The 23,157-nt window shown below is 40.0% G+C and overlaps 1 protein-coding gene across 1 annotated transcript; it reads left to right on the forward strand.

The window, feature by feature from the left end:
* The first annotated feature begins 7,584 nt into the window (after nucleotides 1-7,584).
* Nucleotides 7,585-18,162, forward strand: eif3eb (eukaryotic translation initiation factor 3, subunit E, b). The gene is made up of 13 exons (XM_065471739.1): nucleotides 7,585-7,714; nucleotides 8,202-8,319; nucleotides 8,984-9,101; nucleotides 9,249-9,291; nucleotides 10,717-10,821; nucleotides 10,942-11,067; nucleotides 12,692-12,816; nucleotides 13,143-13,269; nucleotides 13,360-13,461; nucleotides 16,335-16,444; nucleotides 16,762-16,864; nucleotides 17,043-17,177; nucleotides 17,820-18,162. Exons 1-13 carry the CDS (start codon nucleotides 7,625-7,627, stop codon nucleotides 17,856-17,858), a joined length of 1,341 nt encoding a protein of 446 aa, XP_065327811.1. The 5' UTR covers nucleotides 7,585-7,624; the 3' UTR covers nucleotides 17,859-18,162.
* The last annotated feature ends 4,995 nt before the right edge of the window (nucleotides 18,163-23,157 follow it).

Consider the following 23,157-nt stretch of genomic DNA (forward strand, 5'->3'; position numbering starts at 1 on the left):
TACTTACATGTTATGCCATCAGTTTGTCCTAGATCACGGTTTCCTTCCACATATAGCTTTACAAAAATTGCATAAAAAGCACTTGCAGCAACAAAAACATAATAATCCATAAACACGCTTTACCGATCCGATCAGCTGTTCGTAAAACTTCCTATGTTGGAACAGATGTCAGCGCGAACTATCGCATGTCCGCCATTACCTGCCCAAAACCGGAAGTGATGTAATTTTTCGCAGAAAATGTAGTTTTTTACCTTCAGGGCCTTATAAGCCTATTATGGTGTTTTTAAAAGTCATGTTTGACTTTATGCTTTTCTATATAGTTTCTGGGATGCTCAAATTGCACTGCTGGAAATAGTTTATTTTGATGCACATGCTGTTTTTTTTGCAAATTTGCATTTATATATAATATTATAATATTTATTTTCGTTTTTCCTGCAGTAAATAAAAATTTGTGTATCTCAAAAATAAAACTATGAAGACACTCCAAATACATTTCCTGTTGTTGGAAACTATTTTGTGCAACTTTTTCGTATTTACAGTTTTGAGGGATAAACCTCTTAAATTTCTCTAACTAGAAATATATGTAAAAAAACAAAAAAACAAACAAAAATGATTTTCATTTTTTTGTAGTTCATTGCACTTTTTTGCAATTTATGTAGTTACTATGCACTTAATGCATACATATTATTAACATTTGGGCTATAATGGTTGCATTAATGTATAACAACTTAAAATGCTCGTAAAAATGGCACTGCAGCATGTAAAAATATACAGATAAGCTTTCACCCATCTCTTTCTTCTTTGAATTTGAAGTGGTGTCGGAATTTCCAACTAATAAATGGATTCCTGCCTGTGCACTGCTTGCTCTGTTGTGCAGGATTCGGGTCCATTGTGTAACTGACACCACCAACATTAACAGGGCGCTTACATTGGAGCCTCTTATTCTCTTTCCTGTTCTGTTTGGGTTTCCGGCAATGCCTTTAATTACCAAAATTAAAGAGGGGATAGAGAGGGGATAGCCTAACATCTGAAACAGGGAAAGACCGCCTTGTAATCCATTTTTCAACAAAGTAACTGTATTCTAATTATCACCTTTTAAAACTGTAACTGTAACGGAATACAGTTACTCATATTTTGTATTTTAAATACGTAACACTGGTACATGTATTCCGTTACTCCCCAACACTGCTAACATGTAACATGTAAAAATTGTGCATGTTAGCATTTTAATGTGAAAGATTTAGCTTACTGTAAACACATTACTGAGCTGCTTATGTGAAACAAATATGCAATATACACTTTGCATAATTGTGACCTATTTGTGTTTGTTCTTAAAGGCAAACTTCCAGACTAATTTGAATGTCTTGCCATTTCATTTCATTTTTTTTTTTTTTTCTGTTCTCAAACTGATCTCCCTGTTGGAGCTCAGTCTGGGGGGAGTTATTTTTTTCTCCTTGTCTTTCCTCATGTTGTGCTTTTCCATGTTATACCCCTCTGACCTGTCTTCCCCATGTGATGTTTGTGTAATGTATGTATGGTCGGATGGGTAAGACGGCGCTGGCACGGCTGGCAGCCTTAACCCAATTTCCCTCGGGATGAATAAAGTATAATCAATCAATCAATTCATAACTTCATAAATTCATAACTGCACCCCATTCGGGCACAGTCAGACAGAGTAATGGTTTTAGATTTTGTTTGCCTTACTTTGTCTTTGTGTGTGTGTGTTCTTGCCACACATTTGCCACTTTCTGATCCCCGTTGTGCTCGTTCTGTCTTTTTTGCTCTGCTGGTGAGAATGTATCACTATGGCTGAGTGCACCAGCCATCTACGGTTTAATGTCCTTGATCCCACCTTTTTAAACATACAATATTCATGTAAACTGAATGGTAATGAAAGAATTCCTGCAGGACCTGCAGCAAATGTCTTCATGCAGTAAATTAGCATTACTATACTGAGGTTACATATCAAAGTAATTAACGAACAGCCCATCACTGGCACCCTTTCAAGGCCTCTGGTCTGCTTTGTCTACTTTGTCTGAGTGACATTTTGCAAGAACTAAAACAGATTAAACATTTTCTCCCAACACAATTGGAGGCAAAGCTTTCAGAGTTTGTGAGGTTCTTGGAGGAGGATTCACTTTCACCACGTTTTTCTTCTTCAGTGAAAAAAATAAAGAAAAGGAGAAAACAACAGCTCTTTGTTTGGGATGACAAGCGTTGACAACAACTAACAAAAGCATCTTCATGACAGGTGAAAAAAGCAAAAATGGGTCTTACTTTTGTGGAATGAGTTTACCTTGTGTGCCTTATATCCATATTAGATTTAACTCGATAACATGCGGATTTAATGGAATCCATATAACACATATAGGACAATAAACTGCATCACCTATAGATGCTGACATGAGATATTTGACTCTAGATCTTAAAAGCTTTCTATAAACAAACGCTGAAGAGGACAGACTGACAGGATGAATAGAGGTACATAGCTGGAAGTGAACTCAGACACAGAGAGCACAGCACAGGCTGTATCCATGACACTGCCAAGAATACTGGAATTAATATTGTATGAGAGTGTCTTCGATATATACAGAGCTGCTTTTATGTGCCTGTATTTAAAAATTTTTGAGGTATAACCCTAGCTACTTTAACCCTAACCTTCTGTTTTGGAGACTAGAGCACCTTTCTTGGAAAGAAATTAAAAGATTCTCATCTAATATGAGTTGATTGCCTACCAGTCCTTAGACCACACTGGAAGGACTTTATGTACAGCACTTACACTATGTTTCAAAACTAAATATATTATTTAATATGAGTCACATTCGGCCTGATTTTTCTTCTTAACTTTAATATTTTGAATTGGGGTGAATTGATATTTGTCCAAACCTCCAAATTTGAAATCAGCTTAACATTTTCCGACCAACAGATGTAGTGTGATATCAACAACTACCAGCTGCACTCTGTATGAAGAATGGAGACATGTGTTTTGCTGTGCCAAGAGATTATAAGAAGCCAAGCGTACCAAGGCGAGCCTAATCGTTTCAAAATGTAACACAACATACAAGTGTAGACTAAAATATATCGTAATTGTTATTATTTTATGAGGAACAATAAAAGTGACTTTTATCCACCTCCAATACACCAGACATCAATAGTTGTTGCAGTGTTATTTTACTGAAATTGCTTCCCACCGTCTCTTGGCTGATTAAAATCTTCATAAGTTTGCTGGTATATGGAACATTTTGGCACACTGAGCTGGGCTCTATGACTCCTTCCAGAGGGGAGAAGCTAATAGTAAATTATTTTTAGTGTGTTAGAAGTCTGCAGGACTTTTTCCTGTGTGTGCACTTCTGTAACCAGAGAGACACATGTTCCAGCTGGTGGGCTGGAACATTGTACCAGCATTAAAGTGAGCTTTTACATTTAAATTGCTTTTTTTTTTTTGTAAGTAGAGAGTTACCACCCCCGTCACTGTTTTGCTAATCAATGCGTCATTTAAAGCTGTAGCTATAGATTGCCTCACTGGAAATTATAAGATTCATCAGCTGATAGATGCTTCACGAGGTTCTAAGCTGGCTCTTGTGTGCCCCTTGAATTTTTGATCGTTTAGAATGACATATTCATATTTATTGCACAGATTGTGGTGCATCGGGTTGTTGTTGTTTTTTTCAGGCCACTTTTCAGAGGTAACTGCTCATTTTCTTCTATTATAGTCGACTTCCAGCAGCAAACGCACAGGGGGAAAAAACTGAGGGACCCTAACCACATATTAGCTTGTTTTTCTTGGTAGAGTTGCTTAAAATGAGGGAGTAGCGTGATTGTAAATGATAATAATCAAGCAGCTCTTTCCATTTTGTCTTTAGTGTCACTTAAATCTTGTATTTACAGGGCTGGGCAGTGTGAGGAAGTGTCTCACCACTGTTGCCTGGTGACTGCAGCACAGCAAGTGCACCTAACAAGCCACAAGCCATCACTGGGCTTGTTTCTTACCAATGCACGAGTAAACATCACCCAGCAGACTGTGTTAGCAGTGAAACTGTGTGGAAACTGAATTGGAAGTTGATGTTCAGGGGGAGGCGAGCATCCCCGTGACAGACTGTTCATCCTGCTATTTTATTTCCACTACTTTAATATCAGACCATGGAAATTCTTTGACTGTAATGCTTCTGGACCTGAGGGGCTCCTTAGAGCAGTGGTGCAGTATGCCACCTGGTAGAGGACATAGTAAATCTCATAGGAGGGCACCGCTGAATTTGAATTGCCATCCAAGGGCGGATATGACATGCAATATTACATCTTTTATAGAAAGCTACTTTTGTCTCTCATTAATCAGTTTAATTTGTGTCTCTTATGTCTTTATTAAATCCTTGGCTTCTCCTGCGAAGTGCACCACAGCCAGCTGGCTCTTGTTCTCATAAAAAGAAGTGGAAGTGGAAGGCAGCCAGCCACTGAGATTGAATCTGGGATATGTCTTGGCCTCTAAGACGGACAGAGAGAAAGGGGGGGGGGTGCTTGCCATCAAGAAAGTGGTTTCCTTCAGTCTAGGCTTTTTATGTACGACAGTAAGGCATGCACAGCCTCTTCCATGCAGATCTCATGTGGGAATTCAGTGCCTTGGTAGTCAAAAACCAATGAAAATGTCTTTGCTGAACTGTGGCCTCTGAGAAAATAGAGAGAGCTGCAAAGTGATGAGAGAGCACTTTTTGAAAGTTTTACATATGCAGCTTTTTTTGTCTCCATTTAACTCTTAACTGTATCTGTGCAGACACACCAAGAAAAGAGTTTCACTACCTCGAATAGCAAAATGAGCTTTAGATAGCATATAACAGAAAAAAGTGAGGCTCTCCAAACATGGACACACAGGCGAGCCCTGCCTGGGTTTAAGCCCAGAACCCTCCTCCTCTGAGGCTTAGACGCCATACTGGAATAAATGCTCTATGAATTTTCATAAAAATTGTTAAGGACGTCCCTGCTTTACGGTGGATGACATAAGACTTGATTATGATTATCTGATTTTTCTTCTATTGTACCAGAAAGTAAAACATGTCCAGTCTACCTACTGTTTGGTTTACTACCAAATATTAAACAGCGATGATTAAACACATAAACGTGAAGATGCTTTTACTGTTATTGTGAGTGTGTGAGTAGTCAAGCCCAGGTGGGAGGAAGTTTAAACCTGAAAACCTGATGATGCACAACATTTTGTCTCTATTTTATGGGTCGAAGGACACATTTTCTTGAAACGGTGCTCTGGAGGGCAACAAGACTTAAAGTACATTTGCTCTTGTTTGGTAGGTGTGTCAGATGTGTTATCTTATCAGCAGCAACGGGCCGCCAGTCCATCACATGCTAACAAAGACAGACCGAAAAGCACACTCTTTCCTCCAAATTCCACATTCTTTCTGATTCGATTTGAGTTTTATTTTGTTCAATTTGTGCATTTTGTGTCATCAGCTATAGTTTTTCAACCATTTATATACATCATCTATAGGTTGCCTTATTGTCCTGCCAGGGATCATGACATAGTAATAGCTGGATTTGAACATTTTTGATTTCTAAGACCTTTTTGATGCTCCTTGATCTCTTGTATTGCGATAAATGAACTCAAATTGGCTTCAGGCTAAGCCATCTTTCCCTCATCATTGGTTTTCTGGCAGCCTCAGAGGCTCAGAGGTGTGCAATCAAACCTCCTCTGCTCCTACAAAACATCTGACTCAGGATACAACCAATACTTCCTCCCTGAAGAGAACGGATCTTCCTCCATGAGTATTGACTTGATGAAAGCTGGTTCGAGCTGGTAACAACCCCGGTGGGCTGAGGAGTGCTTTTTTTTCCTGCTCATTAACTGATGCTGATGAACTCAATGACCCACATTTCTGATATCACAGTCCCGGCTGTGGTGACAGCTGCTACCTGCCTAACCGGCCCCTTTTCTGACCTCGGGGGGGTCAGTAAAACAGCAGAGACTCATTCTGGTTGCCTGCATGTACACAGAGCACAAAGACTCCAAAATGTTTTATAATACAATAAATGAACACCCTTTCAGATTAAGCCCAGTGCTTCTCTAAAAATGTGAAAAACACAGTCACTCACAATTCAACAATAAAAAAGTTGGGGGGTTTTTCTTGTAGTTTTACTTATTTGAAAGGTGTCTTTACCTCGTGCCAAGTCAGAAACATTTAGTGCATCGTGTTTCAGGTTGTCTGGAGTTTGCCTAACAGCTACAGGGGATAACCATCTGAATCTGTAATAACATAGACCAGCACACAGCTTGAGCTCGGAAACCAATCGTGCATTCATGTGGTTGGATTACTTACAGAGACACGGTGACATTATCAGAGCTATATGAGGTGGATTCTTTGATATTTCTTGCTCCAGAAAACATTATGCAACCTCAGAATACAAACTAAACACTGAACTGAGTAGATAGGATCAGCAGGGACTCTAGATATCTATCTTGTAATAAACTGTGAGCCGCTGGGAAGACTACTGATTAAATATTTGACTGCATATTACATCTCACTAGGGAGCATTTGGTGTACAGCAATATTTAGGTAGGTGATATGTTTCAGATTTAAGAATGCAAGTGCCCAATGATCTTAAGCAAAACATCTAATTATCACTGACAGGAATTATCTTTTGACCTGTCAATGGTTTGCTTAGGCTGATTTGGAGTATTCATTAGGCAAATATGAGAATAATTTGATCTTAGTTAGATAATGAAAAAGAAGAGTAGACCAATTTTAGTCATTTGTTTGTTTGTTTTTAATGAGCCCATTCATTGTTGTTGTTTGTTTTTTACCTGTTGCCATTTGTCTGTGGATAAAGAGGGTTTTTTTCTTCTTTTAATTTTTAACCTCTAATCTATCATTTACCTAACTTTTACAGTATGTGCACTACAACTTTGCTAATGTGTTTCATGACTTTTTCTTACATATTAAAATTAAAAAAATCTAAACAAAGTTACAAAGTGTTTCGACAAACAACACATAAAATATTTAAGAAGAGATAAAAGTGAAACAACATTAGGGCTGGGAATGCTGAAACAGAAGGAAAGAAAAGTGGAAATCAAAGACAAAAATTAAAAACAAATAAAAATTAAGAAATTTTAAAAACTCACTAGCAGAATAGTAAGTCTGGTTATAAAAATATGTCTCTAAGATGGATTTAAAAGTTGATAGTGAGCTTGTTGATCTCCTCAGGGATGTTGTTGCAGAGAGTGGGTGTCCTGACAGGAAAAGCCGGCTTGGTTCTCAGCCCAGACTGTGGGATGGCCAACAGAGCCTTGGTCAAGGACCTCAGGTCACAAACGGGGGCGCACAGTGGCAGAAAATCTCAAATATATTTTGTTGCGAGCACAGAGCGAGCTTAAAAGTCAACATTAAATTATTTTTATATAATTTAATTAATGGCTATTTAATTAATGGTTAACCAAATGAAGACGGGCAAGGATAGATGGATAGATAGATAGCTGGACTCAGGAGCCAAAATGAATGAAGCGCTCACCGGAAATGTGATGACGTCGCTTTAGCGGTCTCTAGGTCGGGGCGGGGCTCTGAGTTTCTCTAGCAGAGCCTTGTTGTCGCTCTTTTGTTAATAAAGTTTCCTTTTGAAGCCAGTCAAGATGGCAGAGTACGATCTCACCACCAAGATAGCACATTTTCTGGACCGGCATTTGGTTTTCCCTTTGCTGGAGTTCTTGTCTGTGAAAGAGGTATGGAGGTTTTTGCGTGATATGTGTAAAAGTAAAATGCAGTTGTTTATTGGCGGGGTTTATAGGGTAAAATATGATTGTGGCCGGCAGCGATGCGACCTAGCGAGCTAACTGGCTAACAGTCACGTTAGATAGCCGGTCATCTAGCAGCTACCGATAGCTAGTTTGCAACTGGGTATACACTTCAGTCCTTTATAACCAGATTCTTGTTTTAATGCTAGTTGTAGACACCATAAGTGGTTAGAAAACGTATAAAACAGGCATGCAGTAGGTAACTGGCTTATGATTGTTACCCCGCGTGTTAGCTTATAGCTTAGCGACTATAGTGAGCACATAGCATAACAGCTGATTGAATGGGAGGAACCCCATTCACGTGTCTACTGTGATAATCCTGGCGCTATTAAATAGCGTTTATGCCGGTGTTTCATTATTTGAATTCGCGTTTCAAAGAGAACCAATCCTGTGAATATGTGTGTTGTTGTAACAGATCTACAATGAGAAGGAACTCCTCCAGGGAAAGCTGGACCTACTCAGCGACACAAACATGGTGGATTTCGCCATGGATGTGTACAAAAATCTGTATCCAGACAAGGAAATCCCACACTGTAAGAAAACAGCTCAACAGTTTGCTTTGTGAAATGTTGTACCACAGACGCATTTGATTTGTTCCCAATGCTCTCACCACAGATGGGTTACAGACTCTTTAAGCTAGCAATGGTTTTTCCTGAGTTATACAGGGTTTTCTTGTGATTAAAAACAAAGAGATCTTGATCATCCACTTAAATAATTGACTCAGGTTTAATTTAGTAAAGTTTAAATTCATTTTAGTTAAATTAAATGGGTTACAGTAATGTGCTTTATGGTAACACAAACTCTTTACCTTAACTACACGGGAACCAACCATTATGTGTTTGGTCAACCCCAAAGGCCCCTTTTGATCTAGGAGAAAAGTCTCTTATCTTATGTATTGTTTCCTTAATCTTTAAGTTTAAGCAAAGTTTAGCATAGAAGCCAGACCTTTGTATTGTAACTTTAATTACTGTCCAACTACTGATGAATCACACTTGGACAGTTTAGAGTTAAGAGATCATGAAATATTAGCAACATAATATGAACTTAGGTGGTTAAAGTTATTTTTAAGTTACGTTTAAAGGGAACGTTTTGCTTTGGTTTTGTAGTGTCCTGCATTCATTTATTTGTTTTCAGCCAAAGTAAATCTGTCTACCTGCTGCTGACTTGTTTTTGATGTCTTTTACTGCTCTGCTTCAGCCTTGAGGGAGAAGAGAAGTACTGTAGTGGCCCAGCTGAAGCAGCTCCAGTCAGAGACGGAGCCAATCGTCAAGATGTTTGAAGACCCGGAGACCACTCGACAGATGCAGTCCACGAGGTCAGAAAAATTCATCTCTCTCAGAAGACTTGTTCATTCTTCACTGCCGCTCTGATCGGATTACTCTTGTGATTTTTATTTATGTGATCTGTGAAAGTCGTCTGGCTGTTTGACATCGTCTCATCTGTTTGTTTTAATCTTCACCAGGGATGGGAGGATGCTGTTTGACTATCTGTCAGAAAAGCACAATGTGAGTATTTAAATGTTAGCTGTGTATGCACAATGTGTTTCATATTTGGTAAAAGGTGCACTGCATTTTAATCTTGAAGTTGGGAGCTAGATGTGTGCTTTAGTTTCCATAACAACCAGCTGTCACGGTGAGCCAGCAGGACTGTTATCCAAATCTGTGAATCCTTAAACATCAAACATGATGCACCAGTGTGCTCATTACTAATTCAAAAATCTGAGTAAATACTTGTTGCTTTTTAATTAATTTCTTTCATTAACTTTAGTCTTTTAATCTAATGTACAGATAAATTACAGTTCTTATTGCCGACTAGTCAGTGCATGCCAGCATTGTTCACATCGTGTGCATTAGAAAAGGGGGCTTGTTGTCATTGTGGGGGGAAAAGCAGGGAGGGGAGGGCTTTGTTTTACTGAAAAAGATGAAAGATGCTGCCACATTCACTAATCAGCCACTTGCTGTCAGCTTCCCAGCCTCTCCCTGTTACATTTCTTAGAGAGGAAATTGATGGTAGCAGTTTTAAACATGCAGCATTGATTTCACTGTTCTGCACAGCTGTAGACTTAATATAATTTTAATTTTAGCCTGAGTCAAGAGGATGTATAATCAACTAGTTTAACAGGAGAAAAACAAGATCAGATGATAGCTCTAGTAGTCTGAAAACAGCCAGAATAAATGAGACAGTGTTAAACATTATGAATATTGTGCCTGTATGTAAAGGCAATTTGAACCATTACTCAGCATGTAAGCATTTAATTGACTACTTATGCACATCTCCACTTGATATGTTATACCTTTTTGAAAATGACAGTTTCATCCCAAAAGTTGATTTTGTTCATTTGGATTTCATCGCTCATCCAAGGGACTTCTTTGGTCTCAGCTAATGAGCAGTGGTGTTGGCTTCTGTCGTTATTCAGCAGCATTGTTTATAAGGCTGTGGGAAATCATCTGAGACTGAAGACGTTAGTTTGAATTGAGTGAAAACGCAGGTTAACAGAAGCTATTTTGGGGAATTTTATTACCAAGTTTACTGATTATGCTTCAAGACAGATTTATTATCGTACAGGTAAATGGTAAATGGCCTGCATTTGTCTTGGTTTTGCTTAGGTCCCTGTGACGTAAATTTCAGCATCTGACAGTGAGCGTGAGGGTCCACACAGACTTCTGCGTGTCTGCCTGTTTTTTGTGACTGTGCTGACTTGTTCACATTACAGTACACCAACCATGCATGGGAACAGGCAGTAAACCTTAAAGAAGTATAAGCATTTGTATAGCGCTTTACTCAGTCCCTAAGGACCCCAAAGCGCTTTACACTACATTCAGTCATTCACCCATTCACACACACATTCACACAGGGGTTCCAAGTTCTACTGATGGAAGAACTCAGTGAAATGTAGCTTCCATTTTAATCGCCTATATTTTACTTCCTAGTTTCGTCAAGAATATCTGGATACTCTTTACAAGTACGCCAAATTCCAGTATGAATGCGGTAACTACTCTGGGGCTGCAGAATACCTCTACTTCTTCCGCGTCTTGGTAAGATGTGAACTTAAAAAATTATACACTGTGTAGTCAATATGAAGTAAGATATCTTTAATTTCTCCAAAACAGCACTTGGTGTGGTTTGATTTTGATAACTTGTTGCTATCTGCTCAGGTCCCCTCAACAGACAGGAACGCACTGAGCTCGCTGTGGGGAAAATTGGCTTCTGAGATCCTGATGCAGAACTGGGAAGCAGCCATGGAGGATCTCACTCGTCTAAGGGAAACTATCGACAACAATGTAAGAAATTAATTAAAACGATTGTTTGAGGTGCACATCCACTTCTCTGGTGTGATCAAAAATGTTGCATAACTTGGGGTTTTTTTTGTTTTAAAGTTCATTAAGATGCTTTTCTGATCGGCAAACATTTGTGTCAAACGCTGCTGATAAATTAAAGCCCTCAGTCACACAGACAGGTTGCCAACCTGTGGTCGATGTAGAAAACGCTACAACAAAGGTGGATGTCAAGGCGACAGTATACCTGCTGCTCGGTCTGTGGTTTTTCGTCAGACTCAGGACTACGCCATTGTTTTTTGTAGCATTTCCCTCGTTGCTGGGTTTCAAAAATGGCAGTTTCGATTTTCGTGAACACAGTGCTCTCACGACTCATCGACTAACTGACCAGCCAATCAGTGGCACATCAGTGTCACATTTTTAGTATTTGCTCGGATCGCTTGGAACCCCAGCTGAGCAGGTACCTGGTAGCAGGTACTGTGACCTAATGGAAAACCCTGAAAACTATGGTGAACCGCGGTGAGTCGATCCAAGCAGATACTAATGAAAAAGGGGTGTAGTGTGACCGAGGCCTCAGTTTTATAAATCTTGAGTCACACTGGCAGCAAAGCTTAAAAGCTTTGGCCAACCCTGCTGTTCATGAGAGGTCATAGAAAGAGTTTCCTGGTGGTTTGTTTTCCACGTTTATGTGAATATGAAATAAGAAAGCACCAAATCCTGGTTAAGCATGATTAAAGTGTGTTTTACCCTTTTACCCTTGGTTTTGCTTGGGTCCCTGTGATGTAAATTTCAGCATCTGACAGTGAGCGTGAGGGTCCACACAGACGTCTGCCTGTTTTTTGTGACTGTGCCGACTTGTTCACCAACCATGCATGGGAACAGGCACTAAACTTTAAAGAAGTATAAGAGGAATGACTACTCAGCCGTTGGGTGTTCAACTTTTCGTGTCCACAACAGAGTAAAATCCAGGCCTTCGCCTACTGTAGCCCAGCTTTAGAAGGGAGGACGTTACACCTGATTTTTCACTTTCATCATGAATAGAAACTAACCTACTGAGTCACATTTAATGCTGCTTGCAGGCAGCAATGAATGCTTTTTCCCACATTCATTAGTGCACACTACTTGATGGATATTGGCGGACAGATAAAACCGTGTGAAGTCAGAGCATTTGCCTGTTTTCAGCTTTTTATCTCTCAGTCGTAAAACGCTGATGGGAGAAGTTTGAATGCGATAACTTGACAATAAGGCCATGTGGGATTTTAAAATTGATACCGTAGGTGCATCTACTAATCTTGGATGTGTCGAATTTCAGTGACCCGACCTCAAGTTTGGCGTCGAAGGTCAACCTTTCTGAAAATCTTGTGAAAGTGATAACTCCAGAAGGAAGTCCCCAGGGATTTTCACATGTATACCATATGTGCATCTTCTAGGATGTTTTTTCATCTTCTTATTTTTAAACTCCTATGTAGTTGTTAGTTTTAGGTTTATAGTGGCAAAAAGTAAGAAATAATCCCTGGTGTACAGACCAAGCTGTGCTGATGCCTGGCGTGTGGTTGTGTTTGCCGTATGCTGCGGGAAACCCCGGCCTGATGTCACATTTTCTCATGTTTTTTCTTGTGTTTCCTTTCAGTCTGTGAGCTCTCCTCTCCAGTCACTCCAGCAGAGGACCTGGCTCATTCACTGGTCCCTCTTTGTGTTCTTCAACCATCCCAAAGGCAGGGACAACATTATCGAGCTCTTCCTCTACCAGCCTCAGTGAGTCACTCTATAATCAGTTATATCACAGAACAGTCATCTTTCTAATATAATACCAGGCTTGTGCTCAGGCCACTGATGCGGTCATCTGCTTATGTTGGATTTTCCATCCTCAAGGACATATGGCTGTGAAACATTTGGACATCATTTTTAAACCTTTGAACATTATTGAAGATATTACTAGTTTGACGGCCACCTTACTGTTGTATTATCAGTTTCTCTTTATGTGAATGCATTTTCTTGGTTCTTTTTTTGAAATAAAATGACTGCTGATACTACCAAATTAATTGTGAAGAATAACTTTTGTCCGGCTCTGTGCTTTTCAGATACCTGAATGCCATCCAGACAATGTGCCCGCATATCCTGCGATATCTTACAACCGCAGTCATTACCAACAAAGACGTACGAAAGCGCAGGCAAGTGCTCAAGGACTTGGTGAAAGTCATCCAACAGGTAAGACCAAGAAACTGTTGATTATAGTAATTATTTCAAATGTGCCTCGAGGACTTAATCAACATGATGGCTTCTCTCTCACGCCTGAAGGAGTCATACACATACAAGGACCCAATCACGGAGTTTGTGGAGTGTCTCTACGTGAACTTCGACTTCGACAGCGCACAGAAGAAGCTGAGGGAGTGCGAGTCGGTAAGAAAAGCATCCTGAGCGTCCTCGTTCAGTTTTTCGTCTTTGACGGTGTGCTTTTGTCATTGTGCACAGGCCTAAATCGCCCCACAAAAGTTGGCTGTCAGCTGGGACTGAGGGGTGATATGAAGCCCCCCTTAGCCTTGGTGCTCTGATCTCCTGAGTCCCAGGCATTTAACTTTGCAGCTATTCAACCCAAGCAAATCCATGTCTGGCCTGATTTGCTGGCTCTTACTTTTATTCAGTTTGATTTTCAAAGCGGAACAGCTGTCAGATTTCGGACTCGGTTGCCTTCTCTTTAAAAACCCTTGACTTCTATTTTGCAGTTGTGCTCGGGGACCACTTTGCACATTCTCGAAGCACTCTCATCAATTCGCTTTTAACCCCTCTTGTATAAATTATGCAGCGCTCGCAAAGCCTTCAACTATCCTGTCAGATACGCAGAGCGAGCGCAATGATGGAAGAATGAAGATAGTTCATTAAGAAAGTCTGTTGTCATGGATTCTGTTGGTTTGTAACACTCAGGAGGATATAAATTTACATTTTTAATTTTTCTTTCTCTAGAGATCAAAGACTTGTCTTAATTACTGTATAAACATGATTGCCTTTGTTTTGCGGTGTGCAGTTTGAGGATTAAAATCTTGTTGAGAACTTTTTGATTGACAGGAAGTAGTTTATGTCTGTACGGCCCTGCTTTGTGTCCTCTATGACATATCAAGCTAGCAAGCTGCTTCAGTGTGGTAAATAAACTGAAGGCTGAAGTGGTGAGTGACTTAATTTCTTACACAACAGCTGTTTGCGAAATGAAACCGCAATATCATCTTTCTGTCGTCGGTGTGTTCATAAATCTAAACTCTTGGAAGTTTGAGATCGCTCAAACATCCTTCTTCTGCGCTGCTGCTTTTATTTTTGTAGAAATGCAGACCCGTCGCAGCCTAGTAGTACCCTATGAGGATTGTTTAGTGACAGATTTCTAATTATTAGGGATTTGAATGATGTTGGTAGGTTTTAAAAAAACTGTTTTGTGCTCTCCAGTGATGGTTAAAAGGGCTGAATGTCCGTGTGGGTTAAATTTAGTCATGACGATGGAGTTAAATACTGTGTACCGTACGTAGCTGCAAGTATGAGACTCTATAAATCTTAACCAGTGTTGTTGTGAGTGATTAGTTTTTAGTAAAGGCGCTGCTTTACCAGCTCTGATGCATTGCTGTCATAACCTCAAATCAAAGAGATGTTTGACAGAATTTACCAAATAAGTCTGTAGTGATGAACACAGGACACAGCTAGCTTCTGTTTTAAGCAGTTCTTTAAACGGTTTAAATATTGCTTGGACAAGCACCATCCACAGCTTCGTCAGTCGATAGCAGACAGACCAGCAGATCAAACAGCTCTCAGGCACTAAATGAAAGAAAGCAGGACTTAAGAGTGTAAATGTGGCGTCTGCAGAGTTTACTGTGAAAGTGTGGAGTTGATTCAGTTCGCTACGTACAACCTGAGCTAATTACTTTTGTAATGCTCCTTTTGTGTTTTTATTTCCCTTTTATTTAGTTTTTAATAGAAAGATCTCTTTTACAACAGAAACTATACAAACTCAACATGTGACAAATGCACCTAATATAATAAACAGCATATACAACATGATATACAATATAATAATAGTCTCAACAACAAACACCGGTTGCTTTTAAAGTAAATCAAACACATACCTGATGATGCCTCTCATTGCCTTTTTTGTCCTTTGGCAAAAAATTTGATGTCAAAGGTGTGTGTGGGGGGTCTTTTAAAAAAAGGTGTTTTCCACTGATCTGTCAAAACACTGTGGGCTTTAAAAAGCATGAATGTTTTTTAACTGTAGAGAGATTACCACAGCCCTGCACATACCTGCTTAGTGATGAAGCTGAAATGTGTTAGAAGTAGCCACAGCCCCCTTTTTTAAAACTAAATTTACCAAAACATGGAAAGTAGTATATTATTGGTACTGAGGTTGATGATAAACACGCATTAACATCTTGTAGCACTTTATATATAATATAATATGTAAGAAAAACCACTCCAGAAGCAACACACACATATGAACTGATTATTAAGCACATTAATGCATAATTTACACACATGTACAACACTGTTTCGATGTTTGTTTGTGTGGCTGTGGTATGAAACATGTTGTTATACTAAATGCTAGACTGTTTTTTGACATAAAGGCATTTTGTTGGAAGGATTTTTCCTATGGTGCGTATTTTCTTTTAGCACCGGTATTTTGATTTATTTTTAACAGATGGTGGGCATCGCCCACTAGCAAGGTCCTGATTTTGGTTTGAGGCTCACTCCCACAAACGTGAGGAAAACCAAGGGCTGTGCCATCCATTGCTGTCTGCTGTAAATATAAAAGCATTACCTACTTCAGCTGCGAGTTCTGACAGTTCTGTGTGATTATTCAAAAAAAGCCTCTGTAGAAATGTGTGCTGCGTCGTTACTTGGCTGGTTTTCACTGAGATATTTTAATATGCAGGTTTGAATAACCAGTAGCTGAAGATCTAAACCACAGAAAATATTTGCCTGCACATCATGTGTGGCTGCCATGTGGTGGTATTATTATGCTCTGAATATACGCACCTTTTCAGCACTGCAGGGTGAGGGTTCTAATCTTTCGGGGCAGAAATGTCGTTATTTCCTTGCTTTATTTACTGAAAAGCAAACCCTGTATTTGGCAGAGGGGAACTAAAAATGACTCATTTGTAGAACATTCGGTCCTGTCCTGTTTGTTTGGGGGTCCCCTCTACCCCCTACACCTCTACTCCGATATATTTTTCTTTATGTTACTGCGACGTATAAAATGATGGATGCTCACCACTCTATGGTCTTTTTGTTCCTGTCAGGTTCTTGTGAACGACTTCTTTCTGGTCGCTTGTCTCGAGGACTTCATCGAGAATGCCCGACTCTTCATCTTTGAAACCTTTTGCCGCATTCATCAGTGCATCAGCATCAAGTATGTCAGGGTTTTAAAACTTTATGCAGTGTCCTTATTTCTGGAATTATTATTGCTTTTAGAGGGAAGTGTATTTTTATTTTAAAAACCAACAAGATCTGTAAACGTTTTGTGCCCAGTTGATTCATATTCTGGACTTGTTTGACCTCTGTGCTCCCATATTTATTAACTTTGTTTTTTTATAACCTTGGGTCCTTGTTCTTTTAAAGTATATTCACAAGTAAACTGTTAAAAGCAAACTATGGAGACTTTTGGATTTAACCAGAGGATATTTACTGAAATGAAACGCCTCGTCCTCTTCCACTCTCTCCTCCCAGCATGCTGGCAGACAAACTCAACATGACGCCTGAGGAGGCGGAGAGGTGGATCGTCAACCTCATCCGTAACGCCAGACTTGATGCCAAGATCGACTCAAAACTGGTGAGGCTCTGCATTCGCTGATCCAGATGAGCTTCAAATCACTGAGCGTAAACAGCCATGACTGCTGATTTGAGTAGTAACACTGTGTATTTATTTGCTTGTCAGAGCGCTATTTTTGAAGTACTTTAAAAATCAGTCCTTGAGGGGGGAAATATTAATTCCTGCGAGCGTTTCTCAGGGTCACGTCGTGATGGGCAACAACGCAGTGTCGCCGTACCAACAGGTGATCGAGAAGACCAAGAGCTTGTCCTTCCGCAGCCAGATGTTGGCGATGAACATTGAGAAAAGGCTGGCACACAGCAACAGGAACGAGGTAATCTGAGGACTTGCACAGGAATTAAAAGATGTCACCCATTGGTTGTGTTTGTTGCAACATCATGCAAACATCATGACAGCATTTGATTGTAATGGTGGCAACAAACCACCATTTCTATTCAGTATTTTATTCAAGCCTGAGTGAATACTTTTTATCTGTGGAGGATAACAGTAAGCATGATCACTCGTCTGTGATTTCATTGTAAAAAACATATACATTTTGGACAAGTGAATTAAAACACAATTTAAAATGCAAACCTTTATTTTTATATTTAAAGATACAAATGTGTCTCACCTGCTATAATCATGTCAGATGCTTTTCCTTCGTGCTACTGCCCTCTGATGGATAAATGTGGAAAAACAGGAGCGAATATCTCATTGTATTTGTCTCAGTTCATTATAATCATGACTCCTGGTTTTCTTTTCCTTTCTTAATTTTGCAGTACTTCATTAGTTTTTGTAAGATTTTATTATTTTAATGTGAACTTTTTTTCCCAGCTGTCAGTCAGTTTGACAGAATAGCTGGCCGGTGTTTTTATTATGATGGTTCCTAATTTGGAACAAATTTCTTGTTACCTGTACAAAGTAGCCCTTTGTGTTTGTTCTCTTTTTGATGTTTGTTTTTGTGTCATTTCCTCAGACACCAAACTGGGCTGCTCAGGACTCCGGCTTCTACTGAGCATGAGCTGAAATGAGCATCAGGAAGATTCGGAAGCCTCTCGGGATATTATTGAAGCTTTTTATTGACAGATTTGTCAGTTTATCCACCGTTTTTATTTAACTGCCTGTCATTGAACAATAAAAGCAATGAAGCGAGGCAGCTTATTGACACTCACGATGTTACATGATAACCTATTTATAATCTGCTATAAGTAGATTTATTTTTATTTTTTTTAAAGATGAAGCTTATTTCCCTGCACTCTGAAAGCAATCATCTAAAAACCTACATGACAGTTTACATTAAAGATTTCTGGCCCCCTTTATTGATGTCTTACGTCTTCTTTCAGCCACTAGATGGCACAGTTGGCTTACTTTTCGTTTGATGCTTGCAGATCTGCAGACAGTGGTAACATTTCAAAAGCTGCACATCTGTAAGACTGCAATGACTTTAATTTTGAGTTTCTATGATTTGCTGACAAATGAATGAAACTTGTAACTTTTACAAACACTCGCTGTTAGAGGAAAATCTCTCATAAGGTTATGTGTCAGGTGCGGCCTTGGCTCATTTTCAGGTCGTGTGTTTCTATTAATCCTAACATGCCCAGTTGTTTGTTTCTGCTCGTGCAGTTATTGTTGAACCGCACCTTTTTCTAAAGATTGAATGACACAGTAATGACTACTTCAAGGTAGCACATCCTCAGTAAATATTTGCGGTGCGTAAATGCCCTGTAAAACCAGTCTTCAGTACTTTACTATAGAAACTTCTATTTAAGGAAGTGGGCTTATTTAAAACTGGTTGGGTGACTGGTTCTATTTAATTAACGTGTGTTGTGTCTTCTTGCTTTGTTACTGTCTGTGAGAGATAATCTGGATCTTACTGTGCAGGTTAGATGCTGTGTGAAGAAATGGAAGTGCGGCTGCAGCACAAGATCACCTTTATAACACCGTCTAGTCTCAGAATGTGACTCTACCCTGTAATTACACAAGTTTCAGCTGGCAGGTATTCAAAGAAAAATGTGAAACCACCTCGAGTGCATTTCTCAGTTGACCCTCAGTGTTTCAGTCACTTTGTGTGAGGATTTCTTCTAATGTTCAGGGAGTGGCTCACAGTGAAGCTAGCTGCTGCTGCAGCTCTTAGCCACTCCTCCAAACTGTTTTTCTTACCCACACACACTCTCACACTTTTCCAGGACTCAGTAAAACACAACAGACACAAGCTAACACACACAGACACACACAGAGCTGACGTGGGCTGAGGTCTGAGCCGGCTCCTTGTGGAACAGCTGGTATCCATCTGTGTTTGCTGCTGCTGCTGTAGGCACTGTGGCTGCCCCGAGAGGACACAAACTGGCCCATTGCAGCACACTCATGAGCTCTGCTGCTGTCACACTCTGCTGGATTTAGACTGCATAGATAGTTAGGCTCTTCTGGTGGCAATCAGTGTGATCAGCAGCCTTCAGTATGGATATCTTGACAACCTGGGCTGCCAGTAACCCAGCTGTGGCCCGGCTCCTCTGGGTCCTAGGTCTGGTACTGGCTACCCTCCTCGTCTGGTTCTTGTCCTTCTGCTGCTACAGCTGGAACCACAGCTCATCGCCCTCTCTGGAGAGGTACCTGGCAGGTAGGTGGGCCCTTGATCCCCACCCCTTCACCCTCTGTGGGTGTGTGGAGGCCTGTGATAGGTTTACAACTGACATGGCTGCTTACTGTGACTCTTAAGTTCAAGTCAGGCTCGCTTTTACTACTCTCAGTGGAAACGCATTTTTCCCCCTCAAAGTCTGGTAATTGTAAATTGTCAGTGTTTCCTTTCCAAGACGGGAGGATCCACATTTTCCAGAAACTGCCAGCTCGTGTTGGCTCTGGCTCTTTTTTGTGGTTGGAGCAGTTCTTATTACCACTTTTATGTGCTGTTACCCATGTGAGGGGATACAATGGATCTTTCATAGTGAAAAGTACAATTTTTAAAAAAAGAGAGGAATTTATCCACCACAGACGTAATTTTCCATTTTACCAAGCACGTAAAACTACATTTTAATGTTGTACAGTCCGTAATGTGAGCTTAATGATATGTTATAAATTTGACAATATGTGATGACAAGGGTCAACACGCAGCTGACGTGATTTGCGGAGTCATGGTAACATGCATGTCACTGCAAGCACCTTGTGACCACCATGAGTAGTTCCAGGTTATTTTTATCGTCTCATATTCAGATTCTTTAAACTAGTTCCATCTGAACTGAAACATAGTAAACTATCAGCTGTGAATGTAACAGATGTGTATTCTTTCTCCAAACAGCGATGGCAAAGCCCTCCAAATCTAAGGCTCCGACTCAGGTGAGAAAATCTCTCCTAAGAGTGACTGTGTGTTGCTCTTTAATTTTCTCAGTAGCTCCCGGGCTCTTCAATCACAGCGGTTTTGTCAGAACACCCTGCTTTCATTATCTATTCACAAATGTGTCAGCCTGTAATGCCTCCCTTAGACTTCAGGGGTCCTCGTTCACTTGTACTTTATCACAACTCCCTTACTGATGAGAAAAACTGACAAGACCAGCGAGCTTGACAAGTTCATCAGTGTACCGATCCATGACAGGTACACGTCAAATATAATTTGCAGCATTATGGAAATTGCCTGGGAAAACTTCCAGCTTTAGTGTTTTATGTCTAATGTGCCATAAATCTGCCATAAGATTTTCTCATGTATTTTTTTAACATAAAGATGTCATCAAAATATTTCACACGGTCAGTTAAACCTAAAGATAACAACCCCCAATAAGACCCAATGAGGCCCACATCTACAGTTTCCATGGATCGCATTTGGCCTTGACGTGCAGCATTAATTCAGGTTGGGTCTGACTGCTGTAACTCTGCCACAGGTCCACCTTATATCGGCCAAATGTTAGGTGCATTTGGACCATGTCTGTCCCACATAACATTTCCATGGGCAGTGACTAAGCTGTAAATGCCAAAAGTAGCTCAGATTGGGGCCAATGTGTCTGGCTTCTGGGATGGTTAATGTCAATATAACTCAGCTCCATCACTCATTTTCAGTAGTCTTATTCACAGAATGAACAATTAAAAAGCTTTGATACTTATTTTTTTCCACAGCAGCCCTTTTGACACATAGTAGCAGGATAAACAGGTGTAACTGGTCAAATTAACTATATTTCTGCTCCAGAGAACAAGTGTGCAAAACACTAACTTCAAAAACGATGCATTTTAATTCTTTTTATTAAACCTCTGTTTTATCTGAAATACACTGGCAAATCTGCTGATGTTAAAAGTAGCACTTAAAGTGAGTCAACTCCCTGAAGATTATGGTTCTAATATGTGTCCTTTAAATCTCATGAAATACTCGTAAAGACATGTAGCCAATGTGAGATTGTATATGCTGTAATCACAGCAGTGCATCAAGCTTTTGCATGTTTACTAACTTCATTTCGAATGTTACTTGTACTAATTAACACTAAATGCAGGTTACATTTGAAGCTGAAAGGTCTCGAACTTCATCTTGAGTGGAAAAAAAATTTAATGTCTGAGTCAGATTTCATAATGATCAGTTGTTGAATTGTTCTACTCAAAACCACACGTGCATCCTCTGGGAAACATGACCTGGACCTCAGTTCTGCTGCATGTCATAGCTGTGTGATTTCAGCCTCAACCAATGTGGTGGACCAACTCAGAGCCTCACTGCATTTAGGGTTAAAAAGGTTTTGTAGCTTAATGTCAAAAACATGTGATTCATCAGTGATTCATCCAACAGTGAATACATTTTTAGCATTTGGTGTTCTGTCTGAGTAATAAGGGCAATTGATGCACTTAATGTTTGCAGTGTGAGTAAGAGAATGTCTTTAATTAGAAGCAGAGCTGGCACTTTCTAAAGCACAAAAAAGTCACTGTCCTAACTCCGTGATTACTTAAAAGCGTTGCATACGCAGCTAATATGCAACATTGGTGCTGTTCACATGTTATAAATCCAATAAATGTATTCTGCAGTCTCTCTATGTTTTGTACTCTAACCTCTTGGCAGCTGAAGCTTGTCACACTGCGATGCCATTACTAAGTAGACTGCAAGTGGCCTTGTGATCTGCTGAGAGATCTGTAGCTCTGCTGGCCTCTGTCAGTGTGTTTTGGCACAGACAGAATGAGTGCTGTCACACAGTAGAGAAGCACTGTGTAGTCATTGTGAGTGATAATCTGGAGGGCCTCTCTGAAATGGCTCCATGAGTGAAGTCCTTTGTCTGAATGGCACTGACAAGCCACCAAAGGTCCATATTCTTCTGCAGTAGCAAGTCGATGGACAAAGAGACATGTAAAGCAGAGCTACACATATCCCGGTGTTCTGACAAACCATCCTACTTTGGCAAAACGTCCTACCGTAAGTAGTTTATGCACATTTCTGCCGTCACAGAGTAATTCCAGCACAAATTTAAGTAGGTATGACGGTTTGCCACTTAACTTTGCCCATCAGAGTATGCTTGTAGCTCATATTCATAAAGCCAGGATGGTTTGCCACTTCATTTTACTCGTTAAAGTAAGCTTGTAGGTCACATTCACAAAGGTAGAATGGTTTGGCACTTCATTTTACCCATCAGAGTATTTTTCTAGCTAATATTCACAAAGGTAGGACGGCTCGGCACTTAATTTCGTGTTGTGCGCAGAAACAACGGGTAGGATGGTTTGTCAGGTAGGATGGATTCCCAGAACACCGGCACTGTGGTGGAGTTACTGTCAGTTATCTGCTGGTCTCTGTTTGCGAAAGCAGAATGACCAGATACACTAGTGGACACGTGTGGAGAGGGATCCAACCAAGATTTATGTAATACAGTTGCATTTTTCAAAACACATTAGGAGGCCATGAGAATGAGGGCCATTAAAACTCCCACTCATGACCTGCATCTGCTGGTGGTGCAGAGGTTACTGCAGAGCTGAGTGGCTTTACATTTCAATTTCCAACATTTAAATAGTTTCATTATGGTTACAGATGATCTTCTAATAGTGAACAAAGTCTTGTTTGTTTTAGACGATGCAAATGTCAAACATAATTTCTGCGGTTAAATCTGCACAATTTCCCTTCCTAAAATATTGCAAAACCTTTGAGTAGTGTAAGATGAGATAAGATTCATCTCTAAAGAAGACTATACAGCGACGTGATGAAGGATATTCAGAATTAATCCTGTCTACTCCAAAAGTACGTCTATTCACTAATGGATGTTCTTCCACTCAGGTTAAACAAATTATGATGTTGCGGCTTTATTTCAAGTCAGGGAATTCCAGCAGCAGGAAAAAGAAAACCTTGTTTGTTTACCTGACAGCGCTAA

The sequence above is a fragment of the Pelmatolapia mariae genome, linkage group LG22 (assembly GCF_036321145.2).
Source record: "Pelmatolapia mariae isolate MD_Pm_ZW linkage group LG22, Pm_UMD_F_2, whole genome shotgun sequence".
Lineage (NCBI taxonomy): Eukaryota > Metazoa > Chordata > Actinopteri > Cichliformes > Cichlidae > Pelmatolapia > Pelmatolapia mariae.